Below are 19,567 nucleotides of genomic sequence, written 5' to 3'. Positions count from 1 at the left end.
TTGAGCATAAGTAGAAGATGTAGCTCGTACTCATCTTTGGCTTGCAATGCCTCTGCTGTCTTCTCAGCAGCATATTCAACACATTTGCTACTTCACTTTCATCCAGTACCTCATATACAAATTGTGGGCCTAGGGGAACAGATCCGAGAGATTGCAGAAGCAAGGTCAGCTTTTAGTTTTGCATTCTCAACTTCCATCTTGCTGGTTCCAGCTATCTCTATTAATTCAGAGGCTGCTAGGATATCATCAAAATTGTCTTTGTCAAAAGTGTCTATACCTATCTCCTCAGGCTCAGCGGAGAGCGAGCTATCACTAGATATGGTCAGTGAACTCCTTGAGGATGCAACCTTCGAATGTAACCCAACTAGAAACTCAGGAGCATATCGATCAACGTCTGCGATTTCAATATTGAGCAGACTAGTATCATACGGAGCAACATTGACATCACACTGAGTGGGAGTATCATATAAACCCATTGAAGCCAACACGTCTCGAGGTACGAAGGGACCATGTGTTTTAAGAAACTCCTCACGTTTCCTGACCTCTGTTTCCCTCTTCATAGCAAGCTTCTCTGCCAATTGCCCAGCCATGCCCATGTAAAGCTTCATAGAGGCTTTTCTTCTCACCACCTCTGCAAGACAGGCCCTATAAGCGGGGCCAACACCACGGACTAACTTCAAGTCTGCAAATAAGTCATCCTGGCGAACCATTGCCTCTCTAAAAACGGGAAACTGTAACTTAGCATCTTTGATGATATATGTGACGTATGTTATCTTTTGCATGTAACTGTGCACAAAGTTGTTCATCTCATTCTTCTTGCTCTTGCAGAAATCCAGCAATTCTGAAATCGAGTTATAGCAAGCTTGCATTTTGGGAAGGTGATTCTTGTCATGCACTTCGTACATAGGACCCAGGGCTGAAACAGCATCGTGGGGACGAAGAGATGAGGACAATTGGCTAGACATGCAATCATCCACAAGTTTCTTAACCGTATTGACATCTTTGCTGTTTCAAGATTTATAAAACACCGTCAGATAACAGAAATTTTCATTGTGTAAGAAGTAAAAATTTCATCAATTGAATTGACCGCTAAACAACATTAAATATCAAACAGAGACAAATGAAAAGGTGTTCCCAGCTAACGAAATGAACAAACCTGAGAGACTGCATTATGCTCTTTTCCTCATCAATGAACCGTTCGTGATCCTTAACAGTCACTTCTAAGTTCTTCATTGATAAGGAAGCTCTGCAGGCAAACAACTCTTCTACCTTGCGCTTGACCTCGACAAACATCTGCTGGAACTGTGCAATCTTATTCTCAAATTGCCTGTGAGAGCTTGCACAATTCTCCACAGCCTTTTTTAGGTTATCTTCCTTGACAAAGTCCAATAAGCATTTCCTTGAATCAGTTTGAAGATAAGGGTGAATCTTGGCTGACCTCAATTTCTCAATATCCCTTCCGAAATTCATCAGCAAATCAGAGTGGAGGCGGTGTTGATGCTTATAACGCTTCATAAATTCAAGAAAGTTCTGATAGATCACCCTGTAATACTGTTCCAGATTCCGCGTAGCAACTTCAACAGCCCGCTGTTGTACCTTTTGCTCTCTCGTCAACCTCTCGCAGTTCTCATGCTTCACAACCGTACAATTGTAGATGGTGCGGCCTTTATGGAAATGGTAACGAAATTGCCTTTCATACAAAGGTAAAGCCTTTAAAGCTGGATCGGATGCATCATCCAAGGGATGATGTTCATGTAATGAAGCAGGTGGTAAAGCGTCAGCAACGTCTTGTAAATCTACATCTTCCGGTGATGGCGGGTGAGAGTTACTTTGCAGCATAGCCTTGTTGAAAATAAAGACTTCCCTGTCACTTGCAGGAAGTCCAAAAGCAGAAAGCAGCTTTTGTGGCTCAAGCTTCATATCAAGCGAGAGAAGAAGCTGATCAGATAAGCCAATACCAGAAACAGATTCAACGAAACGCATCACAGATTCAACTGAAGTAGTCTCGCTGCATTGAAATTCAAACGAGTGGCCATTCTCAGCCACACAAAGAAGAAGCTTGCCATCATCGGCGAAACTCTCAGTGAAGCTTCCGCTCATCGTACCCACCCAAAGGACCCAAAACTCCTCAACCGCAGAATCCCCTTAGCCCACAGCCAAATTAAGAAAGGTGACTCACCTAATCAAAATTAGGAACGAAAATAGGTAAAGGCTGCCAAAATCAAAAGCCCTCCAACACAAAATCCAACCACGAATCTGTAAAAGAGCAGAGCTTTTCTATATCCTCGATCCTTGACCAAAATCCAGATTCACCAAAAACCCTCGTCGAATCTCCGAGCTTTTGATATGTTTCACAAAAGACCTTTAAACCCCAAGTGTCAAGACCTGATCACGACCAGGATACACACAAATTCAGAATCCAGCGTTAGCTAATGTTATCCCAAAGTACCCACCACGAAATTTAAGCGAAATTCACCAAATCAAATATTCTACCAAATCAATATCCCCCTTCTTTCGCCTTCGTCGTACCCAGAAGAATTTATCCTCTCTTTTTCTTTTTCTTTTCTATTTAAAAGGAACAAACAAAATTAAGCTAACCCTAGAAGACGCAAAAGCAGACGTGATACGACAAAGTAACGCGATTGCGTGAAGAGACGAGTGTCAAAGTCGAAGAATTTTTATCCGAAGCCGCAACAAAAAGGATCAAACTTCTCTTCACGAAAACCTCTTTCACCACTATACTTAAACAATTAATATTCTCAATTTTCTTCTTCTTCTTCTTCTTCCTCTTCCACTTCGCTTCTACAACGAATTTTCTTTTTTTTTTTCTAATAAATTTTTGACCTTTTCATTAATGGAAAGTTACGAAGAAGCTTCTGATGTAAGTTTACTCTCTCACGCAAACACCAGAGTCGAAGAACCCTTTCGCTCTTCTCCCTCTGTTGAAGACAAGACAAGATAAAAAGCCTGCTTTTTTATAAAAGGTAATTTATTTTTATGGGGCACAGTAATTCTATAAGTATTTCGGTTTCACCCCAATAGTTTTGTAAATGGTTAATTTATCCCTACCAGATTTAGAATCTAATCAACCGTGTTACATTTGGTTCGGTTTACTTACTTTGAGCTAACGGTATCAACAACATGAATCCCAAACATAAAATCACATACGAAATTGATATTTAGAAGGAAAAAAAAATCAACAAGCAATAAACAAAAACAAGACTTAAAGAACACACAAAAATACCAACATAAAAGAAACACAAATTTATCTTTTTTGGCCATATACACAAACTCCTTGAATACACAAAAAAAAAAGTTCATTACAATAAAATGATAGAGCCAACAAGTTACTTTCATTTCTTTTGATACCAAAACTTATAACCAACCTCCAACACCAACATAACTATTAATCTTGTTATTTCCTAGATTTGAACCATTGTGGCCATATAACTGAAGTCAGTATTCATTGTTCCAGATAACGTATGATATGATAATAATATGTATAAACTGGTGGAAACATGTGTATATAAAGTAAATTCAGCATTTCCTATCAAATGATAAGCTTGATTGGCATGTGATGTGGATTGGACCACATACACACACACACAAAATGTTTATAGGCCATAGGCGGTCCATTATTATTGGAAGAAATGATTAAATTAAGTATGCAAACAACTTGACATTGAAAATGATCTTCCGAAAGTGATATTTCAATGTTTCTACACAATTTTTGCCGTAAAATGGTTGCATTTTATAAGGAAAATCTTTTAGATAAAAAGTGAGTTTGGATTTAATTGTTACTAAATAGAAGAAAGATACTAAATTGAATTATTTTTTTTAATCTCTTTCTTAGTTATGTTTTCTAATTCCACCCAAATACATTTAGATATATATATATATATATATATATATATATATATATATATATTCTGTGTATTCTTCTGAATATACTACGATTAGGACCCTTTGTTTTTGTAAGAATAACTGTCTTTTGCTTTAATTTTATATTTTCGAGATTCAAAATGAATATACTATAGATTCACAATGTTGCTCTATAGATGTGTTAGAGTTATCTACGACGCCAGTAAGATACAAGAAGACCACATTTTGATTGTAATTGTATATATGAATATATGTGGACAAAAAGGTAACACTTCACATAATTCCAAAGGCTACGTAACATCAGATTGGTTGAGCTTCCACATGGGAATTCTGCAAATCTGTAATCTTCTGTATATGCCAAATATGTAATTCTTAGATATAGAAAAATGGTCATCTATTCGGGTTATAATACTTGTAAATGGTCCTCAAGGCCTCACTTAAGGTTACAACCCACATCTCCTAAAGCAATGGTTAGTCAATCTTTTTCATGTTTTTTCTAAGAAAATTTGAAGATTTATAAACAAATAGCAAAGTAAAAGTATAACCAAAGATGCATGCGCCAAAATTTAGGATGGTTAGTATGTAGCTATATATATAGGATCTGAAGAACAATCGGAAACAAGATGTGCTGCCACATGAAACAAACATACTAATATATGATTATATTGACATGACTTAAAGAGAATCTCGTGAGATTCGTTTTTGACAACTTTTAGCTTTGGATCCGGAATCAAACATAGCCCTCTCGTAACCCCACCCAAAGGAGAACATGGATTCCACAAACTCTTCACACTTTATATTATATATATATATAGTACTTGTGATTTTAATATATGTCAAAATATATCAATGATATTAGGTATTTGATATATAACAATAACAATAATGATAATAGTCAAGAGTTTAATACATTAATTTGATTTCAACTATATATTCAGTGGAATTTGTAAAGGTGTCTTTGTCTTATCTATAAGGCTTTAAGTGTTTCATGGAATATTTAATTATATCTTAAAACTATCATAAATAAACTAATATTATTCATACAATTTCTATCTGTAATTTAATTGACTAGTGCTCTAAATAAATGATTAGAATCTTCTGCCTTACAAAAAAATGTTTGTTCACTCTTATAATCTTGCCTCGATTACTAGTTTATAGGAAGGAAGGAATATATAATTAAACTCAGATCACCAAGAAAGTTCATAATTAATTCAAGAAACAAAAAAAAAGAAACATAAATCATGTGCCAGTAAGGCACTAATAAGAACGTTAACGTTGATTATTACGAGTAGGTTCGCATGCATGTACGAAATACGCAACTAAGCAATTGATGGAAACGAAATCCACACTTATCCGTGCTAGCCTCTAGGCAGCTCGAAGCAGCCCCGGCTCAATATATTTGAGAGCCTTAGGACAAAAAAATTTTTTTTGGCCTATTATTATATATAAAGAGAAAATTTACTTAATTTTTAAAAATTTTGCGGAGTTTTTATAGTAAAAATTGTTATTTTAAAAATTTTGGGCCTTTTTATATATTTTCTTATAAATAATTAGGCCTCTTAAAATATAATTCTCATATTAATAATATTTTAAAAAAATATTTGGGCCTTTTTATATGTAAAATTTTTTTATATAAAAAAAGCCCCGGGCCGTCGCACTTCCGCCCTACCCATCTGAGCCGGGGCTGGCTCGAAGGCTTGAGATTTAACTTTCAACGACTTGGTATCCGACTTTACTTTCAGACAATATATTATCCTATGAAACTCACTCTTACATGCGATAAATGGATGAATAATTCTTGCTTAACTTTGAGTATATACTTTGTTTGTAACAACTGATGACAACCCATCTTTAAGTCTCCTTTTCATTGTAATAGTGTCAAAACGTCATATATATTACTTTGTGGATTATACTTTTTTAATCATGATCTCTCAGTTGATAACGAAATCCTTTCCTTTTCTCTGAATTTTGATGATTAATGGTTTCAGAAAATTAAGAATTTGTTCACATTATCTAACTCTGAGAGTACTGTCCTAGTGTTTGCCAATAAGTGGTTGAATATGTGGTAAAGTATAAAAGCTCCATCATGTTGGACCTACTAGCTTAGCTATAAAATAAATGTCCTGTCATCACATAAAGGTACCATTTTTTGAATTTGTTTTACGTGCCCATCAATGATATGTGTTTAACACACACTAGTAATATATTTTTCGATTAAGTTGAAGTGCCTTGATTTTCTAAGTGGATAAAGTCACTATATATGCCAAATGATCCTTTAAGGGGACTAGAAAACCAATTAAATTTAAATCAAGCATTTCGATTCGCATTCATAGATATACAGTATACTATATATTCACCGGTCCAGTTTGGTTAGAAACCAAAATGATTTATTTTATCTTTGGGTCAGCTTTCTGACACTGTTTTGGTTTGGTTCGTATCGGTTCAACCGGATTGCGCAATGTTGTTAATATTTCCTTTTTTTAATACACATGCCAAGGGAATTTGAAGTCCTTATTTAAGAAGCCCAAAACAAGTAGAGCCCATATATATATATATATATGGATATGCTAACAAAGCCGTGAAGCGTGCGTCAGGAGATTTCAAGGTTTAGGGTGTCCGCAATTTAGCCATGGCGGAGCAGGTTTCGATCCACATACATTGTCTTTAGTACTATATATGTTACAATTGGGGATTGCTAATTATCCTTTGTTAGATTCTCGTTTTCTGATTCCTTTGAGTTCGGGTTTTAATGTTGGATTGGTGTGTTTGCAGACGGAGAAGGCGTTTCTTAAGCAACCAAAAGTTTTCTTAAGGTAAATGTCACATCTCACAAATTTAATTGCTGTGTATTTTGTCACTTCTTATGCTTATGATTCAAATGTTTTTATCAGCTCAAAGAAATCTGGTAAGGAAAAGAGGCCTGGTAAAGGAGGTAATCGTTTCTGGAAGAACATTGGCCTTGGTTTCAAAACTCCTAGAGAGGCTATTGAAGGTACTATTTTTATGTGAATTTTGCTATAACCATGTCTAGAAGGAGATTCATTTTTTAAAAAGTTGGATTCTTTAGAGAACTAGTCCCATTGATCTAAGACTTGGGTTAGTGAAATTTTCCCAAATTTAGGGGCTAAATTGTTTGACATATCTATGTGTTTCTTGGTTTTATTTGCAGGAGCATACGTTGACAAGAAATGTCCCTTTACTGGTACGGTTTCAATCAGAGGCCGCATCTTGGCAGGCACTTGTCACAGTGCAAAGATGCAGAGGACGATCATTGTTCGTAGGGACTATCTTCACTTTGTGAAGAAGTATCAAAGGTAAAAGGATCCATCTTGTTGTTGTGTTCAAATTATCTCAGCTTATTTGAAACTCTCCAGCTAATGCTTAATCTTACCATTGTGGACTGTTCCCAGATATGAGAAAAGACACTCAAACATTCCTGCTCATGTTTCCCCGTGCTTCCGTGTCAAAGAAGGAGATCATGTGACCATTGGGCAATGCAGGTTAGGGGCAGTAATATCTATACTTGGTTTCGCTAATGCCTGAACTTTGATTCCATCCTTATTTATCACGCAAGTTTCTAAACTTATCAAGTTAATGATTCAGGCCACTGTCAAAGACGGTGAGGTTCAACGTCTTGAAGGTCATTCCGGCTGGAAGCTCTTCTATTGGGAAGAAAGCATTCACTGGAATGTAAATGAGATTCAGATCTGTTGGAAAAAGGTGCTAGCTATTCTAAGGGCTTAGAATTTTTCTACTAGAGTTATGACTTGCTTTATTTGATCAAAGGAAACCGGATTTTCTCTGTTTCATTTAGTGTTAGTTGCAAGTGTGTCTCAAAAGCCTCGTCTTTTTTTTATAGTAGGACAATTCATGTATTAAAGAGGAAGTGATTCAAGTATCAAGATAAGTCTATTAGTGGTGATAATTTTTCTTGAAAATGTTTGGAGTAGAGTTGGTTTCGATGAAAAGTGGGATTAGGCTTTTGCTATCTTGATATTTCTTGCTCTAATGTTCCATTATATTACTAATTTCTGAAAATGATAATTAAGAGAAAAACAAAACAGAAATTGCATAACTCGAGGGAATGCTATGAACGTGCAGCCTCATTTGACGCCATACTTTTATGTAAAAGCTCCGATCACGTTGGACCACCCCTCAAGCTTTATTAAGTCATCTTCACAATCAGAGAGAAGTGCTTAAATCAAGGCAAAAAATTAGTCAAATTAAAACGACACGAAAGGTTCCTCATGTATACTAATTAAAAAAATATGACCCCGTATTTCACATGGTATACATTACTTTTCTGGTAAACTAAATAATAATATCCGTTGAGAAAATGTGATGTTGCTTGGTAACAACAACAGCTCAATTCTCGAAAACACGTGAAACCTGGCACTTGCTTCTGTTTCACATTTTGCTTCTGTTTCACATTTGCATACAGTTTCTACCACTCACACGCAACCATCTCCAAACGCAGGGCCGCGTTTATACGCGTTTGCGTTACCAAAGACAGCGATTGACAAACAAACACACACACCAATACCAAAGTTTTAGATAAGGTGTTCGTAATCATTGAAACCTGTGTTTGGATTTTGCATCAAACAGAAATCTAACCAAACACGATCTTGAGGTGTGTCACGGTTCGACCAACCGCATTGAGAAGAGGCATGTTGTTAGTTGAGGACCACGCACGATGAGTGAAATAAAAAGAAAGTCCGAATCTTTTGGGTTCGTTGATTAGTTTGTGACGTCATCACGCACATGCTCATTCTAATCTTTAAATGCTTAAAGGATCTTCTTCATTGTACTTTGAAGTTAGTCAACATAGCAACAACAATCAATGGCTAAAACCAGAGGGTCTTGTTGTCTCGTCAACGCTCTCATCGCTATCGCTTTTTTGGCGACAGCCCATTTGTGTGAAGCTGGCTTGTCTCAGAAAGAACAGGACAAGGTCTCGAAATTGCCTGGTCAGAATTTCAATGTTAGTTTTGCTCACTACTCTGGGTTTGTTACTACTAATGAGAAATTGGGAAGAGCTCTCTTTTACTGGCTCTTTGAAGCCGTCGAAGATGCTAAGTCTAAGCCTCTTGTTCTCTGGCTCAATGGAGGTTTGTTAGACAAAATTTCAATCCCTAAGATTTCTCCATTTTGTAATTTCATTCGAAAGTCCTCTCATTTTCAGCTTAATTAATAGTGCCTCAATGGATTTAACTCATATACTCTGTTTCGAACACTATGAGCTACTGTCATATGATATGGATCTTGAATTTTACTTCTGAGGATTGTCTGGTTGATTACTTTAGCTTGGATTTGATTACCTATTGCTTGTTTCTGATTTTGTTGTTGCTTTTAGCATTGATAAACGTGGTTTTTTTACTTGATTCCTAAAATGGAATCTTTTCTAGGATTTATTCAATTCTTTTCTTACTATCTAAAGTATTAATGGATCTCCATAGCAATGTGGTATGGATTAGTCTGCGTCTAAGATGGAGTGAGTTTTTTACTTTTTCTCTCTATAGGACCAGGATGTTCATCTGTTGCATTTGGTGAAGCAGAAGAGATAGGGCCATTTCACATTAAGGCAGATGGGAAGACTCTTTACCTTAATCAATATTCTTGGAACCAAGGTAATGAAATAATATGTGCTGTGTATGTTGGCGAGAGAGCTATGATTCAAAAAAGCTTAAAACTTTTGTGCAACATTTTTGTTTGCAGCTGCAAATATTTTGTTCCTTGATGCACCTGTTGGAGTTGGTTATTCTTACTCAAACACCTCTTCTGATTTGAAGACCAATGGTGATAAAAGAACTGGTAATGATTTAGCTGTTTATGTTCGTAGATTTTTAGATCCTCATGTTGGTGGGTGGATTTAAAGTTGCAGTGTTATGAAATTCACAGCCGAAGACTCACTGAAATTTCTGCTGAAATGGGTTGAGCGGTTTCCGGAGTACAAAGGAAGGGACTTTTATATAGTAGGGGAGAGCTATGCAGGTAAATTAAAAGCTCATCTCATTTTTTAGTCATTTCATTTGGTCCATAAATCCTTATGTGTTTCTTCTGGTTTGTTTTAGGACATTACATTCCTCAGCTGAGTGAAGCCATTGTAAAACATAACCAAGGTTCTGACAAAAATAGTATTAATCTGAAGGGTTACATGGTGAGCCTGTCCTCTTATCGATCCCTGTATGATTCATTTTCTAAAAGGTTATAAAACTCTAAAACAATTTTGATGAATGTGTGGATGCAGGTAGGAAATGGGCTGATGGACGATTTCCATGACAGGCTTGGTCTTTTCCAATATATTTGGTCGTTGGGTTTTATCTCTGACCAAACATACAGCTTACTGCAACTCCAATGTGGTTTTGAATCGTTTATTCACTCCTCCAAACCGTGTAATAAGATTTTGGAGATAGCGGACAAAGAAATCGGTAACATAGACCAATATAGTGTCTTCACCCCAGCCTGTGTTGCAAATGCTTCCCAGTCAAATATGTTGCTAAAGAAAAGACCAGTAAGTGGCCTTAAATATTCTTTTTTTCAATGTTACACTCTTTAGTGTCCTTAAATTCTCTGTTTGCTTTGCTTAGATGACTAGCCGCGTGAGCGAACAGTATGATCCTTGTACGGAGAAACACACTACAGTTTATTTTAATCTTCCAGAGGTTCAAAAAGCCCTCCACGTCCCAGCAGGACTTGCACCATCCAAATGGGATACTTGCAGGTAAATTTACTTTAGAACTCGATATAGGAGGAAATGAGACTAGAAAAGCTTGCAGTTTTGTAACAATTCTGATCCGGACAGATGTGGTTTTGCAGTGATGTCGTGAATGAACACTGGAATGACTCTCCTTCCTCGGTTCTAAACATTTACCACGAGCTTATAGCTGCTGGGCTTCGTATCTGGGTTTTCAGGTCTCTATTGCTATTTATATCCACCCGAAAACACTTAAGCCATATCTTTTCTTCAAGTTTTTTTGGTGAATTAGAAAGTTTTGTTCTTTGGTAACAGTGGGGACGCAGATGCTGTTGTACCAGTCACATCAACCCGGTACAGTATCGATGCACTAAACCTTCGTCCTTTGAGTGTCTATGGTCCTTGGTACTTAGATGGACAGGTAAAAACAAACTCAACTGAGAAAATGAGAATCCTTTTCTTATGTTAAATGAAAACCTTTTAAACGGTCATGATTTGAAACAGGTGGGAGGCTGGAGTCAGCAGTATGCTGGTCTGAACTTTGTGACGGTGAGAGGTGCAGGCCATGAAGTTCCTTTGCACAGACCAAAGCAAGCTTTTGCACTCTTCAAGGCATTTATATCTGGAACTCCATTGTCCACACCTGAGAAAAACATCAGCCGCGACATGTCTGAACTCGTTAGTGACTCATAATGAGTTCTGATTTGATGTAATATGTAATTTGGATTCTCAATCAAAAACTTTCCACAGAGGGCACTGTAAGAAGAAGAGAGAAAGAGAATAATAAATCTGTGTTTAAAGTGAATCGTGCGCTGCTTCTTCTTCTTCTTCTGGTTGTTTCTTTGTTTGGTGAAACATTTGATGTTTGGAATCTAATTAAATAAGTTTCTACCATACGATCCTTGAACAACATAATAAGAAAGTGAATCATGTGATGTGTAGGACTAGGTATGAGTCTGATAACGAATATAATATTGGGGTAGAGAACAGAATTTAGACTACTATTGGGGTCTAAACGAAATTATATAGAATCGTGGCTTAACTTGGCCCACGAGACCTAAGCCCATATTTAAAAAGAATTAGGGGTTTCAGAAACCAGTTTTATTGTGGAAGTGAATTGTCTGAACTTCATCATGTTTGCTATTTCTGAATTGGTCGGAATCTGCAATTTCTGAGGTAAAGGTTTCGTTTTCAACATTGATTTTTGCTGACGATGAGATCTACGACGATTTGATTGAAGAGGATTCGGACGTTTGGGTCTTTCAGGTTTGGCTCCTAAGTTGAGATTTCTAAGTGTCTTCCTCCCTCGTCCCTCCTCACCTTCTTATTTCTGCCGGTGAGTTGCAGTTTTCTTCTCTCCGGTCTGTAGCATTCTATTGAATAGTTGAATTAAAGTACGCCTATGTATAGCTCTGATCGATAGGGTTTCACTTTCCTTAGATTGTGTTGTAGGCGTAGTTGCAACTTTCTGTTCTGGCTTGCTTAACATTGTGCTTCTCTGTCGATTATGTTCGGAACTGTTCTCTGAGCACCGAATTCATATCCTAACACATCAATCTAGATATACATTTTAGGCTTAACAAAATAACATTTTCTGCTTTATGCTTGCTTCTTAGTTCCTCAGATATTCTTGAAAAATCCGCAGATTGCGTGATGGAAATGGTATTTTGAAACTTTCGGTTCTGTTTAGATTTGTGGAACTCATGTCTAAAACCTTGTAGGTAGAGGACAGGACAAGAAGCCCAGGCAGCAGCAACCATGGTGATGGTGTCTAATTCTACTCATCACAACAAGGAAATACATGTTAGAAGGAGGATCTCTGAGATGTATTCTTCGTTCTGGTCTTTTTCTCTCGTTGCATATCATGCTTGCCTGTGCAACTGGTGTGATATTAGTCATCCCCTTGATGAATCTACTGCGTATTGATCAGTATAGACTGTTAGCATGTGTAGTGCAAAAATTTCACATTCTTTAGAAACTTAAGGTAATACAGAAAATATTTTGTACACTGCATACACTTGATGAAGCAATTCCACCAATCTATGACAGGAATGACAGGCTCTATTGTTTCCTAGTATATCTTAGCATAAAAATGGAGATCTTTAGTCACATTTTTGAACAGTTGAGAATTAGAATTAGGTATCAGTTTTGTCATTCTGTAGAAGCAGAGTATGTACAGCCTCTTGAGTATCATGTTTTATTCTTTCTGGTGATGCAGATACAATAGACGGGAAGAGGATTTTCCATCACTTAAAGACTACAATGACTACTTGGAAGAAGTGGAGTGCATGGGTTAGTTTCACTTGTGCTCCTTATTTTCTTTATTCTTGCGAGTCAAGACCAATGTATATATATATATATCTTCTGTTCCACCAGTATTCGACTTGATAGATGGAATCAATGCTGAGGCGATTGAGGAGAAGATTAAGAGATATTCTCAGGAGAATGCTGAACAGATCATGATTAATCGAGCTCGCAAGGTAGTGCCTACGATAGCCTTACTTTTTCTTATCTTGGTTAGATGAATGAGTAGAGGAAAAGAAAAGAAGATTGAAAGCATGTTTGATTAGATTTCATTTCACTGTGTCATCTTGATTTCCGAATACAATGCGTTTTGACATTATGAACTTATCAGACCTCAAGAAAAGCTGCACAAATAGAAATAGTCTTTGTTTCATTCTCTATTCTACAACTACAGCCTAACTCTGCAATTTGCTCCAACAGGCTGAAGAATTGACTGCAGCATTGGCAGCTTGCAAGGCCCAACCCCCACAGACAGATGCTGACACGGTAAATTGGGTTTTGATTTTCATATCAGCAAGAAGATGGAGACTCCTGACAAATCTTTTTGCTTGTTTATGCATTGTAGTCGTCAAACCATGGTGTTACTGCTGGAACTGCATACGGTCAGGCTCCACGACCAACGGGAATGGGCCCACAACCGGTACCTATAGTAGGAGGAGCAGAGCGTCGACAATACTCTATGGAAGAAGAAGCGAAGAAGAGGCTCCTCAAAGCAGAGAGAGCTCCATGGGCTGGAGGATTTTCCTTAGAGATAAGTAAGAGGAGGGCTTTGGAAGAAGCATTTGCCAGCATTTGGGTTTGATTCCTCTTGAGAGATATTAGTTTTATCCTTTTAAAACAGTGACGAGGAGGTCTTAATTGGTTGTTTGGCTTCGAGTATGGAAGTAATTAGAGTTTCCATTGTTGTCTCAAGTTCTTTGTCTGTTACTCTTATTTATGGTCTCTGTTTGTATAGTTGACAAGACTCAATCACACAGATTTCTCCAACACCATTTCTTCTTGAGACTATACTCTAATAAAAGTGGAATTTTTTTTTTTAGCTGGTCCGACCAAAAGCTGGTTCAACAATGAATATGATTTGATTTCCGGTTTACTAAGAATAGTCGAGCAATCCCAGAAAGAAAGAAGCTATCTTGCTGCAGCGAGAAGCTCTTCTTCTATCCTCTCATTATCCCTCTCATCTTCCACTTAATCGTCAAGTTTGAATCTTCACCAGTTGATTTTGAATTCATTTGTTGTATACAGATGTGCTGGTAGCGACTGCTGATGGGTTCCTTAAGATTGTCCATTCCATTGGACCCATTCGACTCAAAAAGGTTTCACTTTTCTGCGAACCCATTTCAGTTTCCTGATCAAGTTCCAATTTTTTCAGTTAGCACTAGTGTTCCCGCCACTAGAATCGGTTCTCTGATTAGGGTCAAGAAAATTCGAGTATCTCGTCTCGATATTGAAGCAAAGGAGGCCGAGAATGCTATTGATTCTGATTCCGTTAATGTGGAGAGAAGCTCGAATTCTAAACTGAAAGGTAGTAATACGGTCACGAGTGGTAATCAGAGAGGGACAAAGAAAGATGTGGCTCGAAAGTTCAGTTTCCGAAGAGAAAGCAATGATCTTGAGCTTGAGAATTTGTTTGTGAACAATGGGGAAATGGATGTTAATTACTCTGCTATTAAACCTGGTTTGAGTTTAGAGCATTACAATGCTATATTGAAACGGCTTGAGAGTTGCAGTGACACTAATGCCATCAAGTTCTTTGATTGGATGAGATGTAAAGGAAAATTGGAAGGTAACTTTGGTGCTTACAGTTTGATTCTTAGAGTTTTAGGAAGGAGGGAAGAATGGAACCGAGCAGAGGATCTGATCGAAGAGTTGTGTGGATTTCAGGGCTTTCAGCAGAGTTTTCAGGTCTTCAACACGGTTATATACGCTTGTACTAAAAAGGGGAATGTGAAATTAGCTTCAAAGTGGTTTCAGATGATGTTGGAGCTCGGTGTTCGACCAAATGTGGCTACAATAGGTATGCTCATGGGTCTTTACCAGAAGAACTGGAATGTTGATGAAGCGGAATTCGCATTTTCTCATATGAGAAAATTCGAGATTGTGTGTGAATCTGCTTACTCCTCAATGATAACGATTTACACACGCTTGAGATTATATGAGAAAGCAGAGGAAGTTATAAACTTGATGAAACAAGATAGAGTGAGGCTGAAGTTAGAGAATTGGTTAGTGATGCTTAATGCTTATAGTCAGCAAGGCAAAATGGAGCAAGCTGAATCTGTATTAATCTCTATGGAAGCTGCGGGTTTTGCTCCGAATATTATTGCATACAATACTTTGATAACTGGTTATGGTAAGGTTTCTAAAATGGAGGCTGCAAAGAGTTTATTCCACCGCCTCTCTGATATTGGGCTGGAACCAGATGAAACAAGTTACAGGTCAATGATTGAAGGTTGGGGCCGCGCTGACAATTACGAGGAGGCAAACCATTACTATCAAGAGCTGAAGCGGTGTGGATATAAACCCAATTCATCCAATCTTTTTACTTTAATCAATTTGCAAGCTAAATATGGAGACAGAGATGGTGCTATTAAGACGATCGAAGATATGACTAGTATCGGATGCCAATACCCCTCGATCCTTGGCATCATTCTGCAGGCTTATGAGAAGGTGGGGAAGATTGATGTGGTGCCTTATCTTCTCAAAGGTTCTTTTCATAATCATATCCGTTTAAACCAGACTTCTTTCTCGATTCTAGTGATGGCATATATCAAACATGGTATGGTTGATGATTGCTTGGCGTTGTTGCGAGAAAAAAAGTGGAGAGACTCAGCATTTGAGTCCCACTTGTATCATCTGTTGATTTGCTCTTGCAAAGAATCTGGTCAACTTACTGATGCTGTGAAATTATACAACCATACAATGGAATCAGATGAAGAGATAAATCTGCACATTACGTCCACAATGATTGACATTTATACTGTGATGGGTGAATTTGGTGAAGCGGAGAAGCTTTATTTAAATTTGAAATCTTCTGGAGTTGTGTTGGACAGGATTGGATTCAGCATCGTGGTGCGGATGTACGTGAAAGCCGGATCCTTGGAAGAAGCCTGTTCTGTCCTAGAAATCATGGATGAGCAGAAAGACATTGTTCCGGATGTGTACTTGTTTCGCGATATGCTTCGGATATATCAGAAGTGTGACCTTCAGGATAAACTCCAGCATTTGTACTACAGGATTCAAAAGAGCGGGATCCATTGGGATCAGGAGATGTACAATTGTGTTATAAACTGTTGTGCGCGTGCTCTTCCGCTTGATGAACTCTCAAGAACTTTTGAGGAAATGATTCGATATGGATTCACTCCTAATACAGTCACATTCAATGTCCTCCTTGATGTTTATGGTAAAGCGAAGCTCTTCAAAAAGGTTAACGAGCTTTTCTTGTTGGCGAAAAGACACGGAGTTGTGGATGTAATATCTTACAACACCATTATAGCTGCCTATGGAAAGAACAAGGACTTTACAAACATGTCATCAGCGATTAAGAATATGCAATTTGACGGGTTTTCTGTGTCACTTGAAGCTTATAATACTTTGTTGGATGCATATGGGAAAGATAAACAGATGGAGAAATTCAGAAGCATCTTGAAGAGAATGAAGAAGTCTACTAGTGGACCGGATCATTATACATATAACATCATGATCAATATTTATGGTGAGCAAGGATGGATCGATGAAGTTGCTGGTGTTCTGAAAGAATTGAAAGAGTCGGGACTTGGTCCTGACTTGTGTAGCTATAACACGCTGATAAAGGCGTATGGTATAGGTGGAATGGTTGAAGAAGCTGTTGGGTTGGTGAAGGAGATGAGAGGAAAGAACATAACACCTGATAAAGTAACTTACACCAATTTGGTCACAGCTTTGCGCAAGAATGATGAATTTCTTGAGGCTATTAAATGGTCTTTGTGGATGAAACAAATGGGTATATAGAATAGCTTGATTTTCTTTTCTGTTTTTTTTTTTTTTTCTGTCTATAATGGCTGCTTCTTTTGATAAGAATCCAAATGAGGCATGCGTGAATATATGAACAGTGACAAAAATGTTAATGTATAAGTCTCAATGCAAGATTCTTCTAGTCTCTTTCTATCTTTCAGAAAGTAAAGTTCCTTGCTCTTTTTTGTTCTTCAAAGAAAGGTTATGTCCAGGCTTACGGTGGTTATAGATATATTTACCTTGTTTAAAGAGAGCCATCAATGTTTTGGTTAGAACCAGCGCAATCATGTAATGTGTTCTTAGGTTTCTTCTATTAGGAATAAAAGATGGACTGTAGTTCATCCCCAACGGAAGAATAGATTACTTGCATTCCAAATCAACCTTTAGTTCTCGTCTTTATAACTTGTTGACCAAGAAAACAGTCTGATCAACTGTGAGTCTTTTGTATTTCTCTTCAATAGATATACACACACAAACAAGTAATCCACAAGATGATGTTTTTGCTAATTGTCACTCATAAGACAATCTACAATTGTGAGGCTTTATACAAAGATTTACAGATTTCTACTTTAGGCAAACAAAAACAGAACACAATGATATACACTCAAATCAAACCAAAACTTTGCCCTGTACCTTTTTTTCTTTGTCTCATAGCCAGAAGTAAAGCATTGCCTGTTTCAATAAACATGCCAAATATTTGTTAGTTGTAATCAAACACTAACTAAATTTTACCAGTCAAAAATCCGAATGAATACCTCTTGAACAGAAATAATGGTTGGGTCGACCCAAGGTTGTAAATTCTCCATTGTATTCAAGCTCTTCTTTACTTCAGATGATTGCACAAAACTTTGCTCCTCCTTCACTTCCTTCAGTAGACTTATTATCTCTTCTTGCTTAATCGCTCCACTAGTTTCAGGCTCTGTGTTAGTTTTTCCTCGCTCAAGCCGCTCTACTCTCTGTCTCAACCGTTGCAATTCAGCTTGATACTCTGCACGGTTTCTCTTGCCGCTTCTTTCTCTTGTCTGTTTAGATGACTTCTTCTCTAACTTCGTCTGCTTTGAGACCTTTATCACCATTGTGTCATCAGTCTTACATAAACCCTTTGCTTCCTTTTTTCTTTCTTGTGTATCTTCTTGAAAGTTTGATGAGCTTGCATAATCTTCTTCTCCCTTGTTTAAACAAGATTCAGACACTGAAGTCGTGTGCAGATCTCGCATCGAATCTCTAAAGCCTGTAAGCTCTTTCACTTGCTCATTCAGTTTCTTGATCTGCTCCCAATACACATCTAAGGAACTCTTCTGTGATTCCAAGCTCTGCTCAATAACTTCCTTCTCATCGGGAATCGAAAAATCTGTAACCAATTCAGGAGAGGGTGTTTGAGATCTATCACTCAATGACAAATCATTCATCTTCATAATATTCTCATCATCATGATCATCATTCTCTTGAAGCTTAACATCTAAGCTATTCAAATCACTAAACCCCAAGCTCAAAAGCTGGCTTCTATAAACTTCCACTTGATAAGCAAGAGCAGTGACTTCAATCTCTTTCTGGTAAATCACATCCTCCAAAAGCGCAAAGGACATTTCAGCGTGAGACATTTGCTCTTCAACCATTCTCTTGTACTGACCAGCTTCCATTGCTAGCTCAGCTTTCTCTCCTTGCAGCCTAAGAATCATTGACATGGCCTCGTTCGCTGACGTTTCAGATGCTTCTCTCTCTGCATTCAACTCATCTTGGAGCCTCTCAATTACTTCTTTGCGCTCATAAAGAGCGATTCTTAGATCAATTGTCTCAGCTCCGGGTAGTTTGAAGCTGCGGCTTCGTTCAACCATGTCTCTGCAAACACAAATGGAAGACAGATTTATAGATACATAATGATCTGTAATTGTTACTTCATATAAAACAAGAAACAAATCAAAAGATGAAGCAGAATCTTGATAAGAAAAAAAAGAATATCATTGTACCAGGAGAGTTGCAGAAGAGGAATTGATTAATGAACTTGCAGATTTTGGTATGAGGACTAATTTAATCTCTTCAACAGAGGAAATGCTTCAGATAGAAGAGATGATGAACATTTTCTGATGAATTAACAAAAAAAAAAATTAGATAATCAAAGAGGAAATTATCCAAAAAGGGAATATAATCAAATCACAAAAGGCACGCCGGACCAAAACCATTATGATTATGTGCCAAAATCAAAGTAGACAAAACTACAAAACATCTCAGATCATAAACAGGACAAAGTTGTTCAACTTTTCTCAGCATAAAGAAGAATCAATTTGAGAGTTCGAATGAGAAATTCTCATGAACAAAATTCCTACAGGGAAAACAAAAATGAAAAAGAAAGGGTCTTTTATCAAAAACAGTAAAAAATCAAGTAAAATAATGATGATATTCTGGAATATCTTAAGAAAAGAGCTGGAACATATTTGGTGAAATAATCTTTGAATGATTAAAGCTTAGTGAGACCATTAATTTTTGTTGCGTGGGACATGTCTTACTTCTCTTTGTTTTGTGGTTTGAAAAGTTCTTGTTGCCAAATTCTAACCTCTTAAAGAATTGAAAAAGAAAACAAAAAGAGAGAGATTCAGGATTTTCAACGGCTCATTACAGGGCCAAGTATTAGCTCCGGTGGGTCCTACTATGGCCGACTTCTTTTCTGCCACGTGTCATAGTCGGGTTTGAGGTTTAACT

The 19,567-nt window shown here is 37.3% G+C and overlaps 6 protein-coding genes across 6 annotated transcripts in view; 4 read left to right on the top strand and 2 right to left on the bottom strand.

Annotated features, from left to right (window-relative positions):
- LOC9305434 (autophagy-related protein 11) overlaps positions 1-2,955 on the bottom strand; it is a 5,408-nt gene extending 2,453 nt beyond the window's left edge. The window contains 4 exon segments of the mRNA XM_021016803.1: positions 7-73; positions 76-133; positions 135-1,005; positions 1,157-2,955. Coding sequence (XP_020872462.1) covers positions 7-73; positions 76-133; positions 135-1,005; positions 1,157-2,100 — 1,940 coding nt within the window. The 5' untranslated portion in view covers positions 2,101-2,955.
- Positions 2,956-6,423: 3,468 nt separating this feature from the next.
- Positions 6,424-7,820, top strand: LOC9305433 (40S ribosomal protein S11-2). The gene is made up of 6 exons (XM_021016464.1): positions 6,424-6,523; positions 6,655-6,695; positions 6,774-6,874; positions 7,052-7,196; positions 7,293-7,382; positions 7,486-7,820. Exons 1-6 carry the CDS (start codon positions 6,512-6,514, stop codon positions 7,574-7,576), a joined length of 480 nt encoding a protein of 159 aa, XP_020872123.1. The 5' UTR covers positions 6,424-6,511; the 3' UTR covers positions 7,577-7,820.
- A 581-nt stretch (positions 7,821-8,401) lies between these two features.
- On the top strand, positions 8,402-11,470 carry LOC9305432 (serine carboxypeptidase-like 29). Its single transcript, XM_021016457.1, has 10 exons — positions 8,402-8,990; positions 9,402-9,509; positions 9,598-9,693; positions 9,781-9,873; positions 9,954-10,039; positions 10,130-10,393; positions 10,470-10,603; positions 10,699-10,794; positions 10,892-10,997; positions 11,081-11,470. Exons 1-10 carry the CDS (start codon positions 8,723-8,725, stop codon positions 11,267-11,269), a joined length of 1,440 nt encoding a protein of 479 aa, XP_020872116.1. The 5' UTR covers positions 8,402-8,722; the 3' UTR covers positions 11,270-11,470.
- Positions 11,471-11,640: 170 nt separating this feature from the next.
- Positions 11,641-13,867, top strand: LOC9305431. Its single transcript, XM_021016463.1, has 7 exons — positions 11,641-11,752; positions 11,843-11,912; positions 12,298-12,402; positions 12,795-12,868; positions 12,953-13,056; positions 13,301-13,366; positions 13,446-13,867. The coding sequence occupies exons 3-7, from the start codon at positions 12,335-12,337 to the stop codon at positions 13,680-13,682; spliced, it is 549 nt and encodes a 182-aa protein (XP_020872122.1). The 5' UTR covers positions 11,641-11,752; positions 11,843-11,912; positions 12,298-12,334; the 3' UTR covers positions 13,683-13,867.
- A 105-nt stretch (positions 13,868-13,972) lies between these two features.
- Positions 13,973-17,049, top strand: LOC9303400 (pentatricopeptide repeat-containing protein At4g30825, chloroplastic). Its single transcript, XM_002869313.2, has one exon. It carries the CDS (start codon positions 14,147-14,149, stop codon positions 16,865-16,867), a length of 2,721 nt encoding a protein of 906 aa, XP_002869359.1. The 5' UTR covers positions 13,973-14,146; the 3' UTR covers positions 16,868-17,049.
- A 241-nt stretch (positions 17,050-17,290) lies between these two features.
- Positions 17,291-19,534, bottom strand: LOC110226015 (myosin-binding protein 3). The gene is made up of 3 exons (XM_021016458.1): positions 18,838-19,534; positions 17,626-18,709; positions 17,291-17,542 (listed from the first exon to the last, which is right to left on the bottom strand). The coding sequence occupies exons 2-3, from the start codon at positions 18,703-18,705 to the stop codon at positions 17,519-17,521; spliced, it is 1,104 nt and encodes a 367-aa protein (XP_020872117.1). The 5' UTR covers positions 18,706-18,709; positions 18,838-19,534; the 3' UTR covers positions 17,291-17,518.
- Between the last annotated feature and the right edge of the window lie 33 nt (positions 19,535-19,567).

This window comes from Arabidopsis lyrata (genome assembly GCF_000004255.2).
Source record: "Arabidopsis lyrata subsp. lyrata unplaced genomic scaffold ARALYscaffold_7, whole genome shotgun sequence".
Taxonomy (NCBI): domain Eukaryota; kingdom Viridiplantae; phylum Streptophyta; class Magnoliopsida; order Brassicales; family Brassicaceae; genus Arabidopsis; species Arabidopsis lyrata.
Note: the sequence above shows the minus strand (reverse complement) of the source record. Positions and strands in the feature narration are given on the sequence as shown.